The sequence below is a fragment of the Apteryx mantelli genome, chromosome 1 (genome assembly GCF_036417845.1).
Source record: "Apteryx mantelli isolate bAptMan1 chromosome 1, bAptMan1.hap1, whole genome shotgun sequence".
Classification (NCBI taxonomy): Eukaryota; Metazoa; Chordata; class Aves; order Apterygiformes; family Apterygidae; genus Apteryx; species Apteryx mantelli.
This window is the reverse complement of record NC_089978.1, coordinates 164,984,182-165,005,491: the sequence shown is the minus strand read 5'-3', so window position 1 is coordinate 165,005,491 and position 21,310 is coordinate 164,984,182. Positions and strand designations below refer to the sequence as shown.

Below are 21,310 nucleotides of genomic sequence, written 5' to 3'. Positions count from 1 at the left end.
CGGCCCGGCTTGGGGCCGGGGGCCCCGGCACGAGCGCGCGGACAGCAGCGCCGCGCCGCAGGACGGGCGGCCGCCATCTTTCAGGGGCAGCGGCAAGACAGGCGGCGCTGGCGCTGGCCCCGGCCCCGAGCTGCCGGGGAGGCGCTGCGGGGGGCGGCCCGGCCCCACAAGGAACCCAGGGGAGCGGCGGCACCCTCGCCCCACCCCTGCGGACAGGCGCGCTGAGGGCACCCCGGCTGCCCAAGGCCCCCTTGCGTCACCTGGCAACGCGGGTCACCAATAACGCGCGTTGGGCGCCTCGCTCCCAGCCAATGGGAGGCGGGGTGGCGGGACTTCCGGCGCTGGTTGCTACGACAACCACGGTTCCTTCCTTAGCAACCGGGCCTGAGGCGGCGGCGGCGCAGGTGAGGCTGGCTCCTTCCCTGCGCCCCTCCTCGCCCTCCCGGCGCCGCGCTCCCCCTTCCCCCGCCCCGGTTACCGAGGACCTCTCCCTGCTGCGGCCTTCAGGCCCCCGCGGACTGAGAGCAGCGGGCTGCGCCGCGTCGGTGGGGGGGGGGGGGATCTCCTGCGCATGCGCGCGCGGCCTGTCCTATGTTTTTCTCCCCGGGGCTCTGACCCCTGCGGCGTGTCTTGCCGCAGCCGCCCCCCTGTGTCTTTCCACCGGTGAAATGGCCCGTCGCCGGTTCCCCCCGGGCAGCCCCCCAGGCCTGCGTAGGTCTGGCGCCCCGGGGGAGAAGCCAGACGTGAAAGCGACTGCCTGGGCTTGCCCTGCTGCGGCCAACTCGTGCCAGGCCGGCGGCTCTTCCGCCCCGTGCGGTTTACGGTTTGTGGTTGCGGCTGTTCAGAACTCCCGTGATCCCTGAGGGAGAAATGGTAGTCTGCTGGACTTGTTGCTTTGGCCAGCAACTCTGCACACTTGGTGTAAGCACTTGCAGTGTGTTTTTTCTATTCTTCCTTTACTGTATGATCACTCTTGCCTTCTTGGATTAGGAGAGGAAGGTGCTTTATCCTGGATGAGAGAACCAAACAGAAGGCCATGGTGAAATGTTATGAATTTGCCTGTCAGGCAATGCTGGGCCTCTGCGTTGCCCAGGTAGAGGCTAGCTGGCAAATAGGCCTGGAACAGTGGTCCAGCATTATCTGATATGGTCCTTCGCAGCTGACAAATGCTGGGGAAGAGAGGAGGAAGTGCCCTAAAACAGACTAAGACATTCCTGTTCAGCATTGACATGCTATGTGTACACCAACCATATTCCTAAGGTACACTTACCCTTTGTTTATCAAACACCCTTTGAAACTCTTGCAGATAGTAGCGTGTCCTGGGAAAATCCTTTTGGAATTAGATGCTAGAGGTAATGGTTGATATATTGTTCTCTCATTGCTTGTGGGAAGTAGCATCCTGACTTGGCGCATCCTGACTTGACTCTTCCCAGAAGTACCAATCCAGCACGAGGGAAGTGCTGTGTTCTTGAAGTCTCATTTATGGAAAATGATACATTTTTAAAACTGGATTGCATTAATATTCTGTAAGATAGCTCATTAAGTGCATGGTGTGTGAAAAAGATGCAGAGAAACAGTAATTAACTGAGATGGTAGGGACAATATTCTCATCATAATGTTATTGGCCTTTCATTGTAATTCAAAGCTTACTTTCTCTTTCCTGACTTTTTTTTCCTTTTTTTTATTTTTTAAGCAGTGTGCTCTGGACCAAGAAGTTTCTGCTCCTCCTGAAGCTGTTTTGCCTGTGTCCTCAGAGTTCTGTGTCTCTTCATTGCCTGCACTGCAGCACTTTGCTGGGCCCCAGGCAGACCCTCCACCCCTTTCCAGGGTCTTTGTGGAAGGACCATGGCAGACACTGGGGAGGGGAAAAAGGAGGAAGCTGATTATAAAAGACTTCATAGCTTTCCACTGATTAGGGTAAGAAGACGGATGGGTTGCATGTTTACCGGTGTTAAAATACAGATATGAAATTCTATTTCATTCTTCTAGTCTATGTCTCCCTCTGCCAGGCTGCTGTGAGAAGGTAAGTATGTACTGATAGTCGTGTGTAAGGATCCCAGTCATCACACTGCTTTCTCCCTGTCCTTGACTTCTGCCAAGCAAATTTATTAGCGCTACTGTTCCTCCTGTCAGCCAGAGGAAGCCCGGGGCAAAGTAGTTGTTCTGTGATCCATCTCCTTCTGGACTGAACATGCTGCCTTTGGAGCCCTCCCCTGTGTTCAGGGTACTACGTGCAGCTTGTTTTTCTAGAGGAGCTGAGGTAAAAGATTTTGCTGGCCTGTCAGATAGCAGAAGAGGAGGAAAAGGCTATGTAATTTAGACTTCTTTGTTATGCTTATAGTAATAATTAAGGACTACAGTTGGAGTAGTATTAACATTCATTCCCTTCATCTTATAACAGAAAACTAACAAATGTGTTTATCTCTTCCTTTAAGCTGCTCTTACTTAATGCTAGTCTTGGTGTTAGGTAGAGAACAGTTCAGCTGGGACAAAGGAAAGAATGGATAAATTATGAGGTAATAAGTCTTTTTCATATTTACTGCTCTTTCTGAAACAGTGGCGATGCTTGGTGTACTGACATCACTAGTGATGCTCTCGCCTCTGAAGCTGACATAAGAAGTCACGTGGGCTAGTTTCCTTTTGCCCATCCCCCCTAGTGCCCAGCTAGAGCGTGGGTGATGTAAGGGCTGCCTACTGTTGTCTTGTGTCTAGCTTTTATTTTTGCTCAGCTCTGTTTGCTTGTTTGCTCTTTCCAGCACACGGACATGCCAGAGGAGATGCGTGTGGAAGCTATGGAGCTGTGTGTCACGGCGTGTGAGAAATATGCCACCAACAACGAGGTACTAGCCAAATTCCAGTTAGGCTGGCCTTCAGACAGTGCAGCACCAGCTTGGGGAATCTTCAGGAGCAGAGCTAGGGTGTAGGACAGGATAGAGTCAGACACTGTCAACCTATTCCTCTGTTTCTGCACTGAGCAGGGCAGAAGAAAGCAAAGACAGCTTGGCTAGAGGCTCACATTTGGTTCCCTTTGTCAGCAAGATCTGTAATAGCATGTTGCTTTAGCACAGGGAGTGGAGGTTAGTCACTTAGCTCACAAACCTCACTTCCCTCCTGATCCTGCCTGACCTATGACATGCTTCTACGGTTTCTAAAATGCCCTCTGTCCTGAGGACTTGGCACAAAACTGTGTGAAAAGGGGCCCTTCCCAAAGTGTGAGTCTGTTCTTCAGTGTTCAGCAGGGCCATCCTCACCAGAGTGGGGAAGAAACTCTTATTTGGGGGTGAGCAAATTAAAGTCTTTGAACCTTCAGGTATGGTCTGTTAAGTCTTTCCTCTCAGCTTTCAGCCTATTGAATGAAGTTGCTGAGAGTATATAAACAGGAGGGTGGTACAGAAGTTACGGCATTTTGAAAGATTGCCTGTAATTTTGAGAACTAAAGATAAAGGAACACACACCTTGCTCCTTGGGCAAGGCACAGCCTGCTTGTTGCCAGCAGAGTTTTGTGCCGGAACAAGGCAAAGCTATAAAGCTTTGCTTTATTTCTCTGTCCCATCCTGGCTGAGACACCATATGTCACTGCAAAATCTTCCTCTTTCCTTTTCTAGCTCACACAGGGCATGATTTGGGAGAAGCAGGCCTTTTAAAAGCCAGCCTAGTTTCAGTGTTTTGGTAACTACCTGGAAAAAAAAAAAAAGCGCACTCCTGTAAAAATAGCTGCAGCTTAGTGACCTGAATCTCCTCTCATGCTCGCTGCACCCAGCATAACTCCGTCATCATCAAAGAGAGAACTCTTGCTTCACATTGATGTGAATGAGAAGAGAAGTGATTACTACATCTAGATCTGTAATTTCTCTTGCTTGCTGTGTTGGAGGCTGCTGAAAACACAGTAGCCTGTTTTACACTTCAGCATAGCTCTAGGGAGCTTCCAGTTCCTGCAGTGCAGCTGCCATACCTATTGCCTATGGCTTGAGTAGCCCATTAAAGGGAGAAGAGTTGGGGGATTTTTGCATAAAAGCACGCTGCTTGCTCTGCCTCATCCTACACTCTCCTCATTATTCTTCAGAGTGCTGCCAAGATGATCAAAGAGATGATGGACAAGAAATTTGGATCCTCCTGGCATGTGGTGATTGGGGAAGGTTTTGGCTTTGAGATCACTCACGAGGTGAAGAATCTGCTATACATGTTCTTTGGTGGCAGCCTGGCTGTGTGTGTCTGGAAGTGCTCGTGACATCTGGCTGCATCCCAGACTTGCTGCACACAAGAGATTCTTCCTTCTCTTCACAGGTTTTGTACAATCTGGAGGCGGGGCTTTATTTTTAATAGTAAAACTTTGAGATTTTTTTTTTCATACTGACGTACCAGTCCCATGGGATACATATTGTTGGTGCGTGTGTATGTGTGTGTGTATGTGCTAAGCTATCCCGTCCTTGTCCAGGGAATATCTTATCTGGTTGTGTCTCTTTCCTTGGTGGTTGAGTCTAAGCAGGAAGGAGGTGGTAAACAGGTAACTCATGAGACACTACAAAACCATACAGCAGCACTAGGAGGGGGAGGCAGAAGAGAAAAGGTGCTATCTAGCCCTGTGTTTTCCTCCCACTTGTTCCACATTGTGTTCTCTCGTCTCTGCCTTCCCCACTACTGCATGGTATGGCTCTGACCAATGTCTGTCTCTCCTCTGAATGCCAATGTTAACAGCGTTTTCTTCCTCCCTAAGATGACCGTGGAGAACTGGTTGTGTCAAGGGATCTCCCTTTGGGTTATCTATGGAGGTGTTAGGTACAGAGAAGCAGACTTAGCATACCCCTCCCTGCTTGCTTTGGGAAGGTGCGGCAGCTGAGCTGCCTGGGTGTAGGAGGTTGCTATGCAAACTACCCCCTCTTTTCTCGCCCACTGCACACTGAGATAGCATTAAAACACAGGCAGCTGATGATGTCTGGGGAGTGGGTGAGAATTCTTCATAAGGCTTGATTGCCTCTCTGTCAGTTTTTGGGGGTGTCGTGAGATATCACTTGGTCATCAGAGACTTAATGTCTTTTTGGACTTGCATTCCTTTAGCCTGTTTCATTTTTTTAAAGCTGTCAGTGTTGGAGGATGGAGTTGAACGTAATTATATTTTACATATATGTCATATTTATATAAATCTAGGGAACTGTGTTTTTACAATAAAAAATAGTAAAATGTCCTTTTTTGTGTTTGTCATATTCTAAAATGAAATGAAGTAGGGGACACAGAAAAAAAGAAAAGGTAATTCATTCAGGAAACATTGGAATAAGTAAGCAATGGCTGTAGCTCAGGCAAAAGCCAGCGACAAGCTCTCACCCCACATGCTGCTTCCTGGGCAACTCTGGGATACAACAGAAGTACTTTCATCCTCCCTGTGCAGTTCCTTTCACCAGCACAAGTCATGATGCCTAGGACAGTTGCCAGGTCAAAAATGCTGCTGACCAAAGTCCTCTGTCCACACATCCATCTGAGTAGCGGTAAGGGAGGGTACCTGTGTGCTCTGCCCAGTCAGTGTGCCTCATCTGCCATTTAGAGTCTGGCATTTGTGCCGCCTTTGATTTTCAGACTTTCTTCTGAGAATGCCACCAAGCAATACCATTGACTGTTCATGTTTTATGGGAGGTCCCAGGCTTGTCCATAGTTCAATTCCTGAGGACCACTTCTGTATTACTGCCTGCAGTGGATCAGACTGGTAGCGAGGTTTACAATTCTTTTTGTTCCTTCTGCTAACCTCAGTGTGATGCTAGAGATGTCCTTTCTTCGTTCTTTGGAAAGCAGTCAGCATGTCAGGGGCTCTTCCATAAGTCAGGAATTGAATAATATGAAGATGACTAGAAAGGATTTCAAATTTGGACCATCTGTGCTGGCTGGGCCCTATATCCTCTCACATAATTCCTTGCCGATAAGATGGGAAGGGATTTGCAAGGTAGGGAGGACGCACTAACTGGTATCATAATGTATCCGGAACCAGGGTATCTGCCCTGTGCAATGGACCGTGGTGCCAGCATCATTGTGTGTTGTAGAAGAGTCCAAATTCTGTGAGCTCTCTTTTTTTCTGCAACTCTTGATGATTACTTTGTTGTTTCACTTCAACTAGCTGCCTTTAAAATAAAGGTAGCACTGTTGACTAGCACTTTCTGCAGCTGGCAGGGGGAGAAACTGGTTTTCTGTTCAAAGACTTGCCATCTTCTCTGTTTTATACTCCTAGGTCCAGAGTGCAAGGTAGAACCAGTGTCTTTGAAATGCCCTACACTGGAGCATGGTGATGATCTTCAGCAATTCTGTAGCCTGTTTAATCACACTTCTTTCACACTAATAAATAATTAACTGCTGTGTGCATGTGCACAGACATGCTGGTCACAGGCATCTCTGCAGGGTCATGCTGACCTGCAGATGATCATAGAGAGAGGGAGCTGCTTACCTCAACATGCAATCTTTTGGCCCTGCTGCCAGCCTGTTATCTGTTTGGCTGCCAGCTGAGCAAAACTAATGTCTTTGTGACCTGCATCTGCAATGGGCAAATGTTGGTCGGTTCTCAGCTTTCTCAAAGTATGCACGTGCAAACAAATTGAGGTGAACTAGGTGCGAATTTGCAGCAAGTCAGCTGTTCCACTGTAACTCCTCAAAGGTGAGGGTAAGGTGGTTCATAGAAGCATGGTAGGCTATTTCTATTTCCAAGGGCAATAGCTTTCCCACAAAAAGTTACCACAGAAGAGCCATCCCATCTTAACTGGTTCGTATGCCTGTCCTGTCATGTCATTTGTGCTATATGGTAAAAGTATAAACCTCAGCTTCCCAAAATTCAGCTATGTAAGTCAGGGCCCCCTGCTGTTAGGCAAGTATTCACTAAGATCAGTGTTACTGCCCTTTGCAAGTTGAATCATGCTGTGCTGGCTTCCATGTATTACAGAAAGTGACTTTCACCCTTCTTTCATTGTGGAACTTGTAGACTTCAAGGCATGTCTGCGATTCACAGTGAAATACAGTACACAGATCAGAGACGGTCCCTTGTCTTGCCATGTTTTCCTGCAAGTATCCCTTCTGCAGCTAATGCTTTGGGGCCTGCGGCGCCTATCTGCTTTTGACTGTGAAACAGTCAAAAGTGCAGTCTTTTCCACAGCTTGCTAGAGGTTTTCACGTTACACATTTTCAGCAAAAAGCTGGGGGAGTTGGCAACAGGTGTCCTGCTTCTTATTTTTTCCTTATTATTATATTATTTTTTGCCACCTGCATATTGCTGCCATTACTCATCAAAGCACCACGCTGGTCAGATGTGGAAAAGGAGATGAAAATCTTAGGGTGATGCATTGGTGCCAGCCAGAATGACCCTTCCTATCTGTCCGACCCAGAAAACTGGAGTGCTGTGATACCAGCTCAGAGGGCTGCGCTTTGTGATGACTTACTCCCCCACTGAGGGGCGATGGGCAGCATCATTATCAGACGTCGGACTGTGCGGCAGGGAGTCTGATTCTGTGCCAGCAATGGAAATGGCCTCGGAAGTACGGCTCCTCCTCCATCCCAAAGGTGACTCAAACCTGCCGTGAAAGGGGGGAAGGAGCTAGAAAGACGAAGGAAGTGGAGGGAGATAGGAAGAAAGAGGTGAAAATTCAACCGCTTCTCTGCGATGATGTCATGGCAACAAGGTACACTGCCATGCTGTCAGACAGTCAGGGCTGGCTTTGAAGCTCTCCATCTCCTTCCTGTCGCTGCAGGCCTGCATCTGACTCGCTGAAAAATCTTATGGTTAATATTTAATGCTGGCATTGAAGTGATAAGGGTGGCAAGTGCCCCATCTATTCCCTCTTCCTCTACTTTCCAGTGCGATGCTAAATCAGTGCTGGGGCAAGGATTGTGAAACCCCTTAGCATGGGGATGGGACTCCTGGTCAGAAGGGTGGCTTCAATCCAAGCAGTGGAGATAAGACTGGGGGTTCTCTGGGGTGGAGTCCCCGTGCACACATCAGCCCTGGGACAAGGAGGGAGGCCATCTCCCTCACAGACCTGTCTCAGTCAGGCTCTAGGACATGGGAGAGAGCTTTCTATCCCCCCTTTCTCCCCCAAGCCCACTTTGGAGCCAGTTCTGGGGCTCTGGAAGGAGGGAGGTCTCCCTCTCCCCCTCTCTGTCCCCAAGCTGGCTCCAGAATAAAGAAATCTGTGGCCCTGCTCCCAGAGCTGAGCCCAGCTCCTTTGATGCAAGTGATTAGCACATGTTTTCACTAAGCAATGACCTAACGATTGTGTTCCAGCCACAACCCCTCCGAGGCACTGCCTTTCCAAAAAGTACATCCGGACTGAATCCAGCAAGCCTCCCTGTGGAAGACGCTCTGTTCCCTTCTGTGTGGAAGCCATCTGCTCCCTTTCACCCGGCTCTGTCTGCAGGGCTGTGAGATCGCCTGCCGAGCTGGAAAGCTCTCCTCCTCCAAGCACCGCCTGCAGTCAGAGAGGGATGCATTTACCCTCAGATGAGAGGGGGGATGGGACGGGTTTGGTTACTATCAGCCATGTTGTTAGCGCAACATGAGGGGAAGGAAATAACAGCGTTGGCTGAATCTGGGGCGGCCGATAGTGTCAGCCGGAGGCGGTTACCAGGCAACTGTCGCACCATGGGACATGGCAAGCCGGGAACGCGGCATTCTCACCATGCCTGCCCAGTGTGTGCCCGTGGGAGGGGGCCCAGCATGTCACAGAGTGTGCAGGGAGAGGGTGGCGTGAACAGGAGCGTGCTGCAGGACCTGTGACAGAGGAGGGGGTCTCCAACGTACCCCCTCCTGCCAGCCAGATCTCCTACCCCTTCCTCACTTGCCTCCAGATACACATCATGGATTGCCTGACAGGCAGGATTTCACATTCTTCCTGCATCCTCTGCTACTGGAGAAACTGAAAAGAGAAAAATGTTACCTCCAACTTTGTATCCAAGGTCCCCAGGCTTGTCCAAGTCCAGTGCTTGTTGCATTGACCCTGTGGTCCTACACTTCTTTATCCCTTAACAAATCTGAAGCTCCCTCCTTTCCTAGTCACCTACTGTTTTTGCCTGGGCAACCCAGCTCTGTGTCCCTGTATCTCACCGGAAAGGTGATTTTCTTGTAAAAATGAGCTAACGTTCCCTTCCAAAAGCTGCCAGTCCTCCCCAGCCATCCTATTTGAGGCATACGTATGGCCCCACTTGCTTTCCCGCTCCTGATTCATGCTTGCCCTGCTTCTTACAACGGAAAACTCAGTAGCAATAAAGCAGCTTGAATGGCAGGTATGGAGTAAATGCTACATGCCAGCTTTCCCAGCACCCGTGTCCAGCCCTGCAGCACTGCCTTGATGTCTCCAGCATCAGGTCCCACTCCCAGCTCAGCTGCTGCACCTCCATGCTGACCTCCAGCATCCCCAAGGCAGCCCAGCAGCCTCCCCACTCCTGCCTGCCAGGCTCCCCTCACCCACTTCAGAGGTCCTTAGAGCAGCCCAGCTCATGTACCTCACCCCAACAGGCAGCTGCCAACCCAGCTTTTCCCTCCTAGCAATGTCAGTCCTTCATTTATGCAGTCTGAGCAGTGTTCGAAAGGGGGCTGTGTACCAACAACCTTGTATAGCTGGAGGGGATGGTAACATCAGCTTGGCTGCATGGTGGGAGCAAAAGTCTCTCCTGGGTTACAACTGTGCAAACAGAAATGTGGTGGAGCCTAGCTGATGTGTTGGGCATGGGAAGTGGTGTAGAGGTGTTTGAGGAGGGGGCAGAAACAGAGTTTGCATGGGGTTGTGTAGTGCTGGGCAGGGTGCATGTCGCAGAGGTGGGCAGAACAGCTTTTGGGCCTTTATGTCCAGAAATGTCCTGTGGACCTATCTTGGTGAGTGCACAGAGGGATGGGGCAGTGCAGGGGACCCAGGGTTTTTCCGGCGCACAGGTTATCTGTGGCCATCCTTGTCACAAAGCCACTTGTTGCTATCAATTTGGAACTTGCCCCGTTCACTCTAACCTTGGCACCACCAGCTCGTCCCTTATCAGCGCCAATAAACCCCACTGCAACCTCCTGTCCTCTCTCTGTCCTGCTGCCGGCCCAGCGGTGTCACTCCAAAAGGCACTGTGGAGACAGATTTTTTCTTCCTGCAATTCTGCCTGCTGGCCCCTTCACACCGGTTGGGTTTTGCAGCTATGGTCTAAATCCAGGACACCTCTTTCCTCTTTTTGCTTAGAGGGACAGATGAGGCTGCAGGCGCATTGACTCTCTTTTAGCCACACATTGGTGCCTGCCCCTTGCTGGGTATCTCAGGAAAGGAAGGATGCGGCGCCAGCTGCAGACACTTTTCCAAAGGAAGTTTAAAATTGGCCTCTTCTTTCTCCTGCTCTTGGCCTTCCTGATGCACCTGGCAATGGATTTGGCTCTCCCTTCCACTCACAGGTCCTGCAGCTGTGATCAAAAAGCAGCAAAAGCCTTGGGTATCCCAGCAGGCAGCCGGCTGGTGGCCGGCCCCAAAAAGCTGAGCCTGCGAATCCTTCAGGATTTCAGTGGCAGCAACGGCTCCTTGGAGAAAAGCTCTCACCCACAGGGAGTGGGGCCACAAGTAAAGGATGGAGACCGGGGGATCCAGCACCAGCACGAAGATCTGAATCCAGGGGGGACCAAGGGATCAAAACTGGCTGCACTCTTTGAGCATCCTCTTTATAAGATCCCAATTCCAGAGGTCACAGACAGAGACAAGCTGTTTGTCGTCAACCCCATGGAGAAGTTCAGCCTGAGAAGCAGTGGGAGTGATGAATGGTGAGGAGCTCGCCGACACCTTGTATTCTTCTGGGAGTATGTGACAGGATTTGGGGGGACAAATGGCAGGGATCAATCAAGTCGTTTGCTTGCATAGCTCAGCATCCCTCCCTGGACTGACCCTATTTGCTGACTGATCTGCTCTTGGGCCTCAAATCCTATTTGAGCCCTGAGTTTCCAGGCTGCTACCTTGGAAAGCTGCAGAGGAGTCTGTTTGTCCATGTAGCACAAGACAAAGTCAAAGGAGAGTCTTGAATTATTCATTATATCATGTATGGTATCTCTTAGGCCATCTCCTCCTCTCCTTTCTTTCCCAAATGCAAAGGCTATATTTAGTCCCTCTCTGTATGGGAAACTCTCCTCTCCAGATTTCTAACCAGTTTTATCCCTCTCCCCTAACCATCTCATGCTGGAAATGCAAATCCCAAAATGTAGATTACCTCTAATCATGAGATCGTTTCTGTCCTGCATTTCACAGGACACTTCCTGACCTCTTTAGGCTTTGCCGTGTGGTGATCTCACTGTTGCTGGGTGCCTATTTTTATCACTGTACTACTAACCTCTAATAAGGAGGGAAGACATTAAAAGAGTTATTGTTGATAATGAGTAGCAGCTTCCTCATGGAAAGTGCACCTTCAAAACATGGTAGCCGCTAAGAATGAGAGAGACTAAAAAATATCAGAGTCGTTTTCCACAGACATTCGCTCTGTCTCAGAGGACCACCTTGTCTGTAAATTATTGTGGGAAATGAATCTGTTTTGTTGAAATTGGGGCATAATTTGCATTCTCCCAGAGAGAGATGCGGTTTGACTCACACATGCCCTGGGCTGGCCTGTGTGTTTGCAATGCCAGTGGGGCACCAGCACAGAGGGAGCTGGACACCCTGTTGCAGCCTCTGGGAACTCCCTCTGAATGCAAGGAAAAATGCAAATTTACAGGAGGCACAGGGAAGGAGATAGCAATAAGTTGAGCTCATGCCCCCAGAGAAACCAGGGGTGTTTGGTATTTGATCCAATCCATCAAAGGTGAATTGGATGTTGAGGGTCCGAGCTCAGGATGGTGCCAAGAAATGGCTAGGACCCCCCTGCTTTTCTAATGCTGTTTTATGAATGAGTATTTGTTTCCATCAGGCAAGTGCATATTCCTTGGCGCTAACCCCTTGGGGAAATGCAACTAGACTAGCTGCCCTGCTAGGGAAAGCAGGGAGAACAAGCAGCCTGAAGCCTTCCTGCAGGGAATGTGAGGGAAGCCTCGGCGGTGGTTCCCAAGCCCCGTCCTGCAGTGCCTCTCTGGACAGCTTGCAGGGCTTGAGGCCATCGGTGCGGTCTGCTCCGAAACACCATTTGCCACCAGGAGCATCTTGGAGAAGCCAGGGCTCAGGGCAGGGGGTCTTTCACCACAATTGAGGGCTGGTGCTGGGTTTATCCAGCCCTTTCCTTGCCCTCTGGTGTGCGGGAGGGGGCTGAGGTGGCCCCTGGGGGCCGGATCCCTGGGAAGGGCCTGAGGATGCCGGGCCCATCCTGTCCCAACTAAACCCTGTCATTGTTGTTGGGGGTGGTGGTGGCTGTTGGGCTGCAGGGTCAGCAACAGTAAAGCCGAGATGGTCCTTCCGACAGGGAAGACAGCCTATGACACCTATCCCGCCTGGCTCAAATTCCATGTCGGCATCAACCGCTATGAGCTGTATCCTCGCCAGAACCCCCTGACGCCCGCCCTCATTGAGGACCTGGCCACACTGAAGATCGTCAGCTCAGGTACCGCTTCCCCTCTCATACCACCCCCCGCTTTGCTTTCCCTCAATGCTGCCCACCCATCCACCTCCCTCTCCGCACTGATCCCTGTGTCCCCTGTTTCAGTCCAGAAGTCTGGTGGGACACAGCTCAAACTCATCATGATGTTCCCGAATTATGGGCAGGCCCTCTTCAAGCCCATGAAGTGAGTAGAGTCAAACCGGGAATGGTTGGACCAGGCCAGGGATAACCTCCAGACACAACCCCTGTACTCTCTCACCTGGGGTCCTCCTGCAATGTCTCATTATTTGGTGAGGGGCAGCAGAAAGAGCCCACAGAGGGAGAGGGGGGAGCAGGGGAACTACCATTGCTTTGTGGTCTGCCTTGCTGAAGTCCCCCAAATTGGGACAAGCGAGATCTCGCCTTCCCTAATAGTGCTTGAGGCAGGCTGGGTGCCGCTTGTGATGGGGTAGTGACCTCCAGTGGTGGAAAGAAGAAGATGGTCCATGAGGACCACCTCCTTGCCCTGGACCAGGCTGTACACTGAGGGACTGCAGGGCACCCAAAATGCATGTGTGGGGCTGCGGGTTGGGGGGGTCTCTGCGCTTCCCAGTTCCTCCCTTCACATCTGGGGGTGCCTCATGTGTTCACTACCCTGCAAGGGTCACACGACTGCAGTCTGCCATGGGCTCTGCCTTCAGGACACGAAGGGACATGGCCCCATGCCACATGGGGTCACCAAGCAGGAGGGAGACCGGGCTTGGGTAGTTGGGGCCATGCCACCTAGCAGGGCACATTTGGAAGAAACTGAGCCTGGCTGCATCACCGGTGACACAGCACAAGGGTGGTTTGGGGACCAAGACCAAGCTCGGAGCAGGCTGAGAGGTCTGGGTTGAGCAGGGGATGACCCAGTCCTTGGCCATCACTCCTCATCCTTCCCTCTCCTTTCAGGCAGACCCGGGACCAGGAGACCCCCGTTGACTTCTTCTACTTCTCAGACTTTGAGCGGCACAATGCAGAGATAGCAGCCTTTCACCTGGACAGGTAGGTCCTGAGCAGAAATCATCAGCTGCAATGTGTGGCCCTGTTGATGTGGGGATGAGCCTGGGGTCAACTCTACCCCACTGCTGGCCTGAAACACAGTGTGCTCCATTATTCCTCATGGGGCAGTCTGGCTGTTTCTGCTGTGCTGACCTTCACAGGAGTTTAGGAGTGACTGTACTAGATCTGGTCAGAAACCTGGCCCCCAACCAAGACAACTAGTTCAAAGGCCACTGGGCCTAGCATCCTCTCTCCAATGAATGCAATCTCACCAGTGTCTGTAGCCTCCTGGGAAGGATGCAAACTTTGCATCTAATTATGCCATCCCATGACAGCAAAGTACCAGAGAAATTCCCTCTGGACTCCACTTCTACCTCATCATATTGTCGGTTGTGAGGGGTACCTGTATTTCCCAATGTTCTTAGTAACCTGGTGTGAAAAATAGATTCAGTCTTCAAAAAATTGTTCTAAAAGTTCTGCATTTTGGTGTGTCCTTTGTGTGGTTTTCCTTCCTCAAAGGATCCTGGATTTCCGGAGAATCCCACCAGTTTCTGGCCGTTTGGTGAATATAACACAGGAGATTCGTGACATCACAACTGACAAGAAACTGGCCAAGACTTTCTTCATCTCCCCAGGTGAACTGGGAATGCCCCCAGGGCACACCTCTTGCCTGCTCCCATCCTTCCCCATGTTGCCTGTGATTAACTACCAATGTGGAGCACATCTGGAGCTAGATGCTTCTGACTTGCTCTCTGTGGTCATCATGCATCTGGGTAAACTGTCCCTTTGGCAACTACGTCTTGGCAGCAGTCACCTGCCCAGGTGCTCCAGCTCCCACAAGGTACCCTGCCTCGGTGTTCTTCTCCTCAAGGATGTTTTCCCAGTTACTTTACCTGGTGCATGTGGCCTGGTGGCTCCCAGGTTATCTCCCTAGCCAGAGGCTTTTGGGTGCCACAGCACAGAGAGCATCCTCACTTTGCCATCACCATTCCTCCACCAAAACGCCTACTTGACCTACCTGCACAAGGAGAGCAGACTTGCACCCCTCCTAGCCCTCTCCTCCAGTCTCCTCATGCATGTCCTGAGGTTGCCAAGAAGGGTGGCACAAAAGAGCTGCTCCTTGGCAACCTTTGCTCTTCCCCATCCCCCATCCCCTCCTCGCAGCTGGCAATGTCTGCTTCTATGGCGAGTGCTCCTACTACTGCTCCACGGAGCATGCTTTGTGTGGCAAGCCGGACCAGCTGGAGGGCTCCATGGCAGCCTTACTGCCCGACAAGACTCTGGCCAAACGCCGCTCCTGGCGCAGCCCCTGGCGACGCTCCTACCATAAGAGCAAGAAGGCCGAGTGAGTGGCTCCGCAACGGGAGCATGCCCGGGGGGGGGGGGGGGGGGGGGCGAGGTGGCAGCCACCAGGCAGGGGTGGCCAGAGAGAAGCACTGCAAGGTGGGCAGAGTGACTGCCGGTGCGAGAGGAGAGGAAGCTGGTTAGGTTGGGAGTGCTGGTTGTGGAGCCCTGGGCAATACCTTTGGCTGCTCCCCTTGCACCTGGGGGAAGGTGGGTGCTAGAGAAGGATGCTGGGGAGCATTGCCCCTATATGGGCAAGAGGGGGCTGCCCAGGCCTCCCCATGGCTGGTCTCACATCCTTGTCACCCTGTCTCAACCTCTGCTCACAGGTGGGAGCTGAACCCCAACTACTGTGCTCAGGTGAAAGAGACACCGCCATACAACAGAGGCCATCGCCTCCTTGACCTTATTGACATGACCGTGCTTGACTTCCTTATGGGTGAGTCCTGGTGCCCCTCTTCTCCCAGCTTGGCCCTCAGTCCTGTCTTTGCCATGCCAGTGCTTGGGGGTTTACTCAGGACCCCTTGGACCAAAAGGCTCATATCATCTAGTCTAGAGATCATCTAGTCCAATCCACCTGCTCATGCAGGGTCACCTACAGCATGTTGCCCAGGACCCTGTCCAGATGGCTTCTGAATATCTCCAAGGATGGAGACTCCACATCCACAAACTCTCTGGGCAACCTGTTCCAGTGCTCAGTCACTCTTGCAGTAAAAAGGTTTTTCTTATGTTCAGGTGGAATTTCCTGCATTTCAGTTTGTGCCCATTGCCTCTCATCCTATCACTGGGTGCCACTGAGAAGAGTCTGGCCGCATCCTCTTTACACCCTCCCTCCAGATACTTGTACACGTTGATAAGATCCCCCCTCAGCCTTCTCTTCTCCAGGCTAAACAGGCCCAGCTCTCTCAGCCTTTCCTCATAAGAGAGATGCTCCAGTCCCCTAATCATCTTCATAGCCCTTCAGTGGACTTGCTCCAGTAGCTCCATATCTCTCTTAGGTTCACTGCTGTTGACCAAACCATTGCTCATCTGTATGTTGCACAGAGCTATGCTCTTAGCAAAACAAGAGCAAAGGCCTGCCCCGCTCAGGCCTCCAGGGCAGAAACTGATGGACAAACCCCATGTTGTGCTGTGCCTGATAATCTGCGCTGGAGAGATCGCTATTAAACTTTGCAGACATGGGAAGTGCCTCAAGCCGTGCTCCCAGACACAGACCCTTGGGAGACCAGGCTTTGCTAGTCCTGATGCTCCCTGAGCATCTTGTGAAGCTCTCTGCCATCCCCAGAGCTCAAGGCTGGGGCTGATCCTTCCTGCAGGAGCTGTGCAGCTTCACAGTGTCGGGCCCAAGGAAGAGTCACATGACAGATATTTTTTGGGCCCAGTGAATGCTGTTTTCTCCCTCCTGCTCTCATCCCTCACCTCTTCTGTTTCATAACCCACTAGCTGGCTGTGGAGCTGCTCTAGCACGCTGCCTCCGTGCCATTCACGGTGCCCTGTGCCCACAGGAATCTGTGCGGCCTGGCACCATCACTGCTCATTCGCTCTCTGCTGACTCTGAGTTTTTCCACCCAGTTATGTAACTCGGAGAGTTTCCCTTCTTATCTTTCGTCACTGATGCAAGCAATGTGGCCGATTTGCTGCTGGTGCCTTTGGCATTACTTCTGCTCCATTTATGGCTATTGTCCTTTAACAGCTTTCAGGTTGCCATGGTTGTTGCAGTGAGAATGGCTGGAGGCCTTCAAGTGTCTGCTCCAAGTCCCCCATGCAGCCTAGACCAACAAATGAGCACCTTAGACGTGTCCTCCGTGCTCTTTCCCAGCCTTTGGTTTTCATTCTGTCACCCATTGGCCTCTATTTTTGCCCAGATTGCTGTCTGGGCAATTGCAGATTGCAGATTGCAATCTGGGTGACTTACAGCCCATCTAAGGCTAACGCCCGGGTACGCTTTGGGGAGACAGCACCATGTAAATGTGTTTTTCTGGGCACCGCACTATCTCACTCTCCCTGGGAGCCCCCAGCACATGTTTTTCTCCCTTTACTGCCCTGCTACAAGCTACCCCTGCTTGCCCATGCAGCTCTTTGGTCCTGGAGCTGAGGTTTGCTCCCTGAAGCAGATGGCTGAGTGTTGATTCTCCAGCTCATGAGGGCTTTGCAGCAGACGATGGATGTCTCTCTAACATGCTTTCCCTGGGAGAACGCAAAAACCAGGGGCAAGGTTTCTGAAAGAGATCAGTGTTTGGCATGCCCCTTTGGAGACACCCTAAAGGGACCCAGCACTTGTCCCCTGAAGAGCCAGAGCACAATCTTTTGTCACCACCATGGCACTCACAACTCTCAGCCTGTGTCTTGCACCAGCAACTGCTTTTCTTTCGCGTCTACCCTTTTCCCCATCCTTGTCTGGGGCAGCAGAAGGAGGGAGATGGCACCCTCGTTCTCATCCCCGTTCATGGCTTGGTGTGGCCCATGCACCAGCCCCTGCAGCGGGGACAGCCATGCTGCTGCCAGTCCCAACACCCAGATCTGTGGCTAAGAGCATGGAGAGCTGGGCAAGATAAGATGTGTAGGGTTTTTTTAGGTCTTCACTCTGCAGCCCAGGAAGGCCATGCCCTGTCTGGCCTTTGACCAATTAAAGATCTCTAAGGATTTTGGAGATCCTTTGGTGTGTCCAGTAAGCCAATGATCCTCGCTTAACCACACTGTGGCCAGTAATGCACTGGCCACTGGATCCTCGACAAGGCTGGTCACTGCTTTGGTACCTGCAACCAGGTTTCTTGTGTCTGTCCCCTTGGTGGCAGTTCCTCCCCATGCAGAACTGTTTTTCTTAACTGCTGACAGTATCTGGCAGTTTTCAGACCTACTTTGCAAAAGGTCCCGACAGGTAGTTTTAGTGTCCTAGAGATGAGCAGAGTAGGTTTCTGCTGCCTCTAGTCCATGCCTCAGACCAGAATTCATCAGATGTTGCTTCTCTTGATGTCACTCAGGTAAGGGTTCAGTCTTGAAGCTGCCACCCTGTAAATCTGTCAGCCGGGTGCGAGAAAACAGATACAACTCTCTTCGTATTTTCTCCCTACACTGGGTTCTCCAGGGGCCAGCAGAATTGGAGGCAAACTCCTAGCAGGTATACAAATCCTCTCTCACAGAGCCCTTAGGAGCTGCAGCCATCCTGTCAAATATCCTTTCTCCAGAAAAACATTTTTAAATGCCATCGTTTGCTTTAATTAGACTGTCATTTGAAAACGTCTTGAGGCCTCTTCTTATGAGTGCCTCAGGATCAAAGGCTCTTACCAAGTCCTCATTACATCCTTACTCTAGCCTTCACCGTGACCCTTGAGACAATTAAGCAAATGGCAAAGCATTCAGCCGTCTCTAGATCTGAGTTACGTTTCTGTGCGTGGACAGGCACTGGGGCTTGCCCCTGTCTGATTGCTGGATTTGTTTCGGCCTCATTCACTGGGTAGTTCCAGGCCCTTCATCTCATTTACTGGTAAATCGCAGCTTTTCCAGATTTAAACAAAAAGCAATTTCCTACTCAGAACTGTTGAGCAGGTGCAAGCTCTAGGGTGGTCATTGTTATATCAGGAAAAATGGACCTTAATGATAGCTTAATTGTCTTCTCTTTGGGCAGGTTTATACAGCAGATGTTTGCTGGAGTAGATCATGTCCATCAGGCATGTAAAGAGGTGCAGTCACTGACTGTCATGGCTCAGTTACAGAGCCTCCTCACATAGACATTTTTCTCTCATAGAGAAAAAACTGCTCTAAAAGTCCCACTTTGGTGCCGCTGAGGAGCAGCGGGGGCACGGAGCTGGCACCCGCTGTCATGGCACAAGCGTTGTATGCATCCAGAGGCTAAAACACATCACTTGGTCCTTACTCCTGATGCTGGTCCCACTGGTTTTCTCACCAGAGGTGTATTTGGGCTCCCTCTTTCCACGTCCCGGTTGGCCATCTGATGATGAATTTGGGGCTAGAGTAGGAGGAGGAGAGCTGAAGACATTTTTAGAGGCTCTTGTGTTTGTGGGTGAAGTTGTTCTGCTCTAACAGATATGCCAGTGACCCACAGATGATGCTGAAAAGAGCTGTGTAGCATGTGCAGGGGATCAGAGTGATCAAACTAACATTTTTTCCACCTCCTACAAAAATAGATGACCTGCTGATGCTGAACAGGTTAACGGTTTTGTCGCTCTGGGTAGCTGGTTGTTGGCAGATGGTTTTAGAGCTGAGGATGTTCCCAGCCAGATCGGTCTTGCTTCAACAGCATTTTAGTGTTTCAAAGGCCTCTGGCTGAGCAGCGGGATGTCAATGTGATAAACCGAGCTGCGGGTGTTTGATGCAGCAGAGATGACAACTCCATTAGATGGCACAAAACTGTGGCTGCTAAGAGCGTCTGAGGAGGAAGGGGCCATCTGTCTGCATCCCAAGAAATGGTGCTGTTGGCGTCCATCGGAACGAACGATTCGCCCACAAGGAAGGAGGTGGATGATCCCGCAGCAGGACGAGGACTTGCAGGATTGGAGACGGACAGGAGGCCATGCTCAGCATATGGGAGGAGACACACATCTAAAAAAGGGCTGCAGAGCTGAGCCCGGAGGGAGGGAGCATGAGGTCAGCTGTGAACAAGGAGCAATCCTGAGAGATGTGAGAAACTATATCTTTCTGTGCTGAGCTTTGGCAAAGGAAGGAGACCTGCAAGGGTCAGGCTGAGACGGCAGGCTGCTCTCTGCATCGGTGTGCCTGTACCAGAGTTTAGGTATTGCACAGGGACACGTCTGCACTCCTGCCAGTGTAGCTGGGTCAATCAGGAGAAAAAAAAGACGCAGCTGTTCTGTCTTTTGCTCTTTGATCCCGGAGAGTAGCTGTTTTGAAAAACACGCCTGGCCTGGTCTGTAGCATTCCTCGCTGCTGCCTTGGACAGGCACAGCCAGAGCAGCCACTCTGAGACCCCCAGCCCACTGCATGTGGGAGCTCAGAGAGATTCAGCAGAGCTCTGCAGAGGAGGGGGAGCGTGCGGCACTGAGCGGGCCGTTCCCAGCAGGGAGTCCCCAGGGTGCCCTCAGTGCCTGCCCCCTTCCTGGAGCTCAGGGTGGTGGTCCCGTGTGCCTTCCCCGGTGCATCCGCCCCTCTGCCTTTGCCCTCTCCTTATCCCCACCTCCTCTCCCCGCTGCAGGCAACATGGACCGGCACCACTATGAGACCTTTGAGAAATTTGGGAACGACACTTTCCTGCTTCACCTGGACAACGGCCGAGGGTAAAGCAGGAGGGCCCCGTGCAATCCCGACAGGGGGAGAAAGCTGGGGCAGGGGGGCTGCTGTGGGTCTCGCCTTGAAATGAGAGCCCCCTGCATATGTTGGGGCACGTCGCTGCGGGGCCACACAGGGCTGTGCTGCCTGGCCCATGCAGGACCCTGATGCCTGCCGGTGGGTTTCTCTCCCCCAGCTTTGGCACCCATTCGCACGACGAAATGTCCATCCTGGCCCCGCTCCAGCAGTGCTGCAGGTAAGAGGCTCCCACGCTGCGCCCTTCACCTGGGCCAGATTTCCAGCGGGAGAGGCTGCTCACAGCGCCGCTCATGGGGTGCTGTGGTCATCGCCCCTCTGTCCAGCTGAGGCGCCTTTTCTCGCCTTTGCCAGGATAAAGAAGTCGACCTACCTGCGCCTGCAGCTGCTGGCCACGGAGCCGTACCGGCTCAGCGACGTGCTGCGGGAGGCACTGGCCTCCGACCGCCTGGCGCCCATCCTCGCCGAGCCTCACCTGTGGGCGCTGGACCGGCGCCTGGCAAAGGTGCTGGCGGCGGTGGGCAAGTGCCTGGCCAAGGCCGGCCAGGAGCAGGACGTGGTGGTGGACGATGCGGCCCGGCCACGGGAGCGGGAGAAGAGGACGCCTGCGTGATGGGGGCAGCCGGCCACCCTGAGCCTCCTCGGCCACTGGAGCCAGTGCCATGGGGGAACTGGTGCCGGCGCCTCGTCCCACGGGCCAGGTCTGAGGGCTGCAGTGTGGGGCCTCCGCATTTATTGTCCCAGGAAGGGGCAGGCGATTTTGGGGAAGGAAAGAGGAGAGCGGGTGGGCCCAGGCTGGGGGCAGGGCGCCGGGACACTGGGACTGAAGCACATCTCCAGCCCCACATACCGTTGGCTTTCTGCAGTCCTGGTGCCAGCAGTGCAGCTCGGTGATGCACAGAGGGCTTGGGGGAAGTGTGGTAGCAAAGCAGGTAGCTGAGAGGGGTAGATTATTTAAATAAAAAGGCTGGCCTAATGGATAAAACGTCAGTTGGGGACCTGCCCGCTGGGGCTGTTTTCCCAGTCGCAGACTATCTTTGTGTGCTTGGACCTGTCGTTTCATCTCTCCAAACCCCTTTAGGAAAGGGTAAAAATTTTTCCTGCCTTTCTCCAGTGTCTGTCCACAGCACAAACCACCTCCATTTGACATTTAATGCAGGCAGTTTGTAAG

General features: G+C 52.1%; 2 protein-coding genes across 7 annotated transcripts; both read left to right on the top strand.

Moving 5' to 3' along the window:
• Window positions 1-351: 351 nt before the first annotated feature.
• DNAL4 (dynein axonemal light chain 4) lies at window positions 352-5,182 on the top strand. 6 transcript variants are annotated; one of them, XM_067310018.1, is made up of 5 exons: window positions 381-404; window positions 991-1,260; window positions 1,694-1,917; window positions 2,757-2,840; window positions 4,064-5,182. In XM_067310018.1, the coding sequence occupies exons 3-5, from the start codon at window positions 1,846-1,848 to the stop codon at window positions 4,226-4,228; spliced, it is 321 nt and encodes a 106-aa protein (XP_067166119.1). In that variant the 5' UTR covers window positions 381-404; window positions 991-1,260; window positions 1,694-1,845; the 3' UTR covers window positions 4,229-5,182. The 6 variants fall into 6 exon arrangements, with proteins under 6 accessions (XP_013802763.1, XP_067166136.1, XP_067166119.1 ...); XM_013947309.2 differs by lacking the exon at window positions 991-1,260 and having other exon boundaries at window positions 352-404; XM_067310035.1 differs by lacking the exon at window positions 991-1,260 and having other exon boundaries at window positions 359-404; window positions 1,697-1,917.
• A 5,086-nt stretch (window positions 5,183-10,268) lies between these two features.
• LOC106488233 (extracellular serine/threonine protein kinase FAM20C-like) lies at window positions 10,269-20,841 on the top strand. The gene is made up of 10 exons (XM_013947086.2): window positions 10,269-10,747; window positions 12,326-12,501; window positions 12,604-12,682; window positions 13,429-13,521; window positions 14,038-14,153; window positions 14,683-14,863; window positions 15,192-15,301; window positions 20,030-20,111; window positions 20,300-20,359; window positions 20,494-20,841. The coding sequence occupies exons 1-10, from the start codon at window positions 10,269-10,271 to the stop codon at window positions 20,750-20,752; spliced, it is 1,635 nt and encodes a 544-aa protein (XP_013802540.2). The 3' UTR covers window positions 20,753-20,841.
• Window positions 20,842-21,310: the final 469 nt, after the last annotated feature.

Excerpts from the sequence above, each read along its gene's own strand:
- DNAL4 (XM_013947309.2), top strand. The coding sequence starts at position 1,846 with ATGGCAGACACTGGGGAGGGGAAAAAGGAGGAAGCTGATTATAAAAGA. Across the intron at positions 1,918-2,756 it reads ATAGCTTTCCACTGATTAGG|CACACGGACATGCCAGAGGA; the intron begins GTAAGAAGACGG and ends TGCTCTTTCCAG. Across the intron at positions 2,841-4,063 it reads AATATGCCACCAACAACGAG|AGTGCTGCCAAGATGATCAA; the intron begins GTACTAGCCAAA and ends ATTATTCTTCAG.
- LOC106488233 (XM_013947086.2), top strand. The coding sequence starts at position 10,269 with ATGCGGCGCCAGCTGCAGACACTTTTCCAAAGGAAGTTTAAAATTGGC. Across the intron at positions 13,522-14,037 it reads GCAGCCTTTCACCTGGACAG|GATCCTGGATTTCCGGAGAA; the intron begins GTAGGTCCTGAG and ends CCTTCCTCAAAG. Across the intron at positions 14,154-14,682 it reads GACTTTCTTCATCTCCCCAG|CTGGCAATGTCTGCTTCTAT; the intron begins GTGAACTGGGAA and ends CCCTCCTCGCAG.